Below are 1,990 nucleotides of genomic sequence, written 5' to 3'. Positions count from 1 at the left end.
CGTGCGTAAGACTTAAACCGCGTAGGGATATACCGTTTTCTGCAAACATTCTAAGGGCTGCTAGTATCCGTCTATTGAAACAGCAAATAAGGAACAATTACGCTGAGTTAGATAGAGTGCAGTGCGAATTATACGGGTTGCATAGCGAGTGTAGTGCAGTGTTATCGTGTAGTGATTTTAATGTGTGGGATCGGATAACCTTCGAACAAGCGGACCGTATTTATTATTATCGTACTAAGGTACATGATAGGAAGTATGAGAAGCTGATGTATCGATATGGAAATAACGAGACTGCGGGTGGAAATAACAATACTAATCCCACCTCCACGGTAATAAACTTATCAACCACTCCTTTAGAAAAAGTGACCGTCGGTATATTGGAAAAAGGGTTGAATTTCGCTATGACACCTAAGCGGATTCCATATGAGGCCGTGATCTGTAGTGTTGAAGAGGCGATATCACGTAACAAGGTTCCGTCTAGGGATGCGGAGGTACTTAGACAGGATGTTGCGGTTATTTTGCGGAAGGCGACATTACCCAAGAGTAACGTGACTACGGAAGAACGTTTAGCTCTGAAGAACCTGAGAGCGAATGAGAATATCCTGGTTCTAAAGGCGGATAAAGGGAACGCCACGGTGGTCATGGACTCGACAGATTACGACGACAAAATTCGGCTTTTACTGAATGATACGAATGTGTATAAGCCCGTTTCATATGACCCTACTGCCAGAGTTACGCGCCGGATAAGGGCTGTCATTAGGGACTACAGGGAGTTGTTCCAGGATGATGTCTTTGACCGTTTACACAGGCCTAGAATAGTGCAATCGCCGAAATTGTATGGGCTGCCGAAGGTACACAAAGCTAACGTGCCCTTGCGACCAATCGTAAGTCAAATCGCCTCACCTACTTACGACCTGGCAAAGCATGTAGCATCGGTGTTGCAGCCGCTTGTGGGTAAAACGTCGTCCTTTGTGAAAGATTCTCGTCACTTTGTGGACATTCTGAAGGATGTTAAGCTGGAACCAGATGACATAATGGTGAGTTTTGATGTCGAGTCGCTTTTCACCAATGTTCCAGTTAAGGAATGTCTTGAGGTAGTTAGGACAAGGCTAGCTGACAATGAGATACTGGAGTCGGTCATGGTGTTATTGCGAAACTGTCTAGAAGGGAGCTACTTTTTATATCGACAAAAGCATTATCTCCAGATTGACGGAGTTGCTATGGGCAGCCCGGTGGCGCCGGTTTTAGCAAATATCTGGATGGAGCATTTTGAGGCAAACATAGACCTGCAACCATGGGCAGTGAAGTTATGGAAGCGGTATGTCGATGATGTCTTTTGTATCATGAAGGGTGGCAAGCAAGAAGTTGAGCAATTACTCCAGTATCTCAATTCCATTCATCAGAAGGTGAAATTTACGTATGAATTGGAATCAGATCGAAGTTTGCCTTTTCTGGACATAAAAGTGATAGGTCGGATGGATGGATGGAGTGGGTATTTCACAGCCCGAGACGTAACACTGCTATCTAGCGAATTATTCAATTTAAAATAGTAACAATGCCGGAAAAAGACCTCCAAAGTGCTATTCGCGAACTACATATAACTATAACGTCATTGAGTGATAAGATAAGTGCGTTAGAAATAAAGATAAATGAGCAAAATCTGATAATTACGGATCAAAGTGAAGTGCTAAATCGTCTTAAAATTCAATTGGAGGGTAACGCAACGAAGCCCCGTAAGTCAATTCCTGCTGCAACGCCTCCAGCAGCGCTGCAGCGTCCAGTGCGACAAGCGCGCCTAAAAGCGGCAGCGCTAGCGACACTGACTACTAAAACAAATAAAGCAAAGAAATCAAGCGCAATTACCGCTAGCGGATCATCAGCAATAGTCGTCGGAAAGTCACCGATAACGCCCGAGGTAAGCCGAGCGGAGTCCATACAGTGCGGCGTGGTCCCAGTGTCAGCGAGCCCGCCAGAATTGCCAGCAGATTTG

At 45.1% G+C, this 1,990-nt stretch overlaps 1 protein-coding gene across 1 annotated transcript; it reads left to right on the top strand.

The window, feature by feature from the left end:
- The first annotated feature begins 401 nt into the window (after positions 1-401).
- LOC125228720 lies at positions 402-1,550 on the top strand. The gene has a single exon (XM_048133381.1). The coding sequence runs from the start codon at positions 402-404 to the stop codon at positions 1,548-1,550; it is 1,149 nt and encodes a 382-aa protein (XP_047989338.1).
- Positions 1,551-1,990: the final 440 nt, after the last annotated feature.

Source organism: Leguminivora glycinivorella, chromosome 8, assembly GCF_023078275.1.
Source record: "Leguminivora glycinivorella isolate SPB_JAAS2020 chromosome 8, LegGlyc_1.1, whole genome shotgun sequence".
NCBI lineage: Eukaryota > Metazoa > Arthropoda > Insecta > Lepidoptera > Tortricidae > Leguminivora > Leguminivora glycinivorella.
This window is presented reverse-complemented; position numbering and strand designations above follow the sequence as displayed.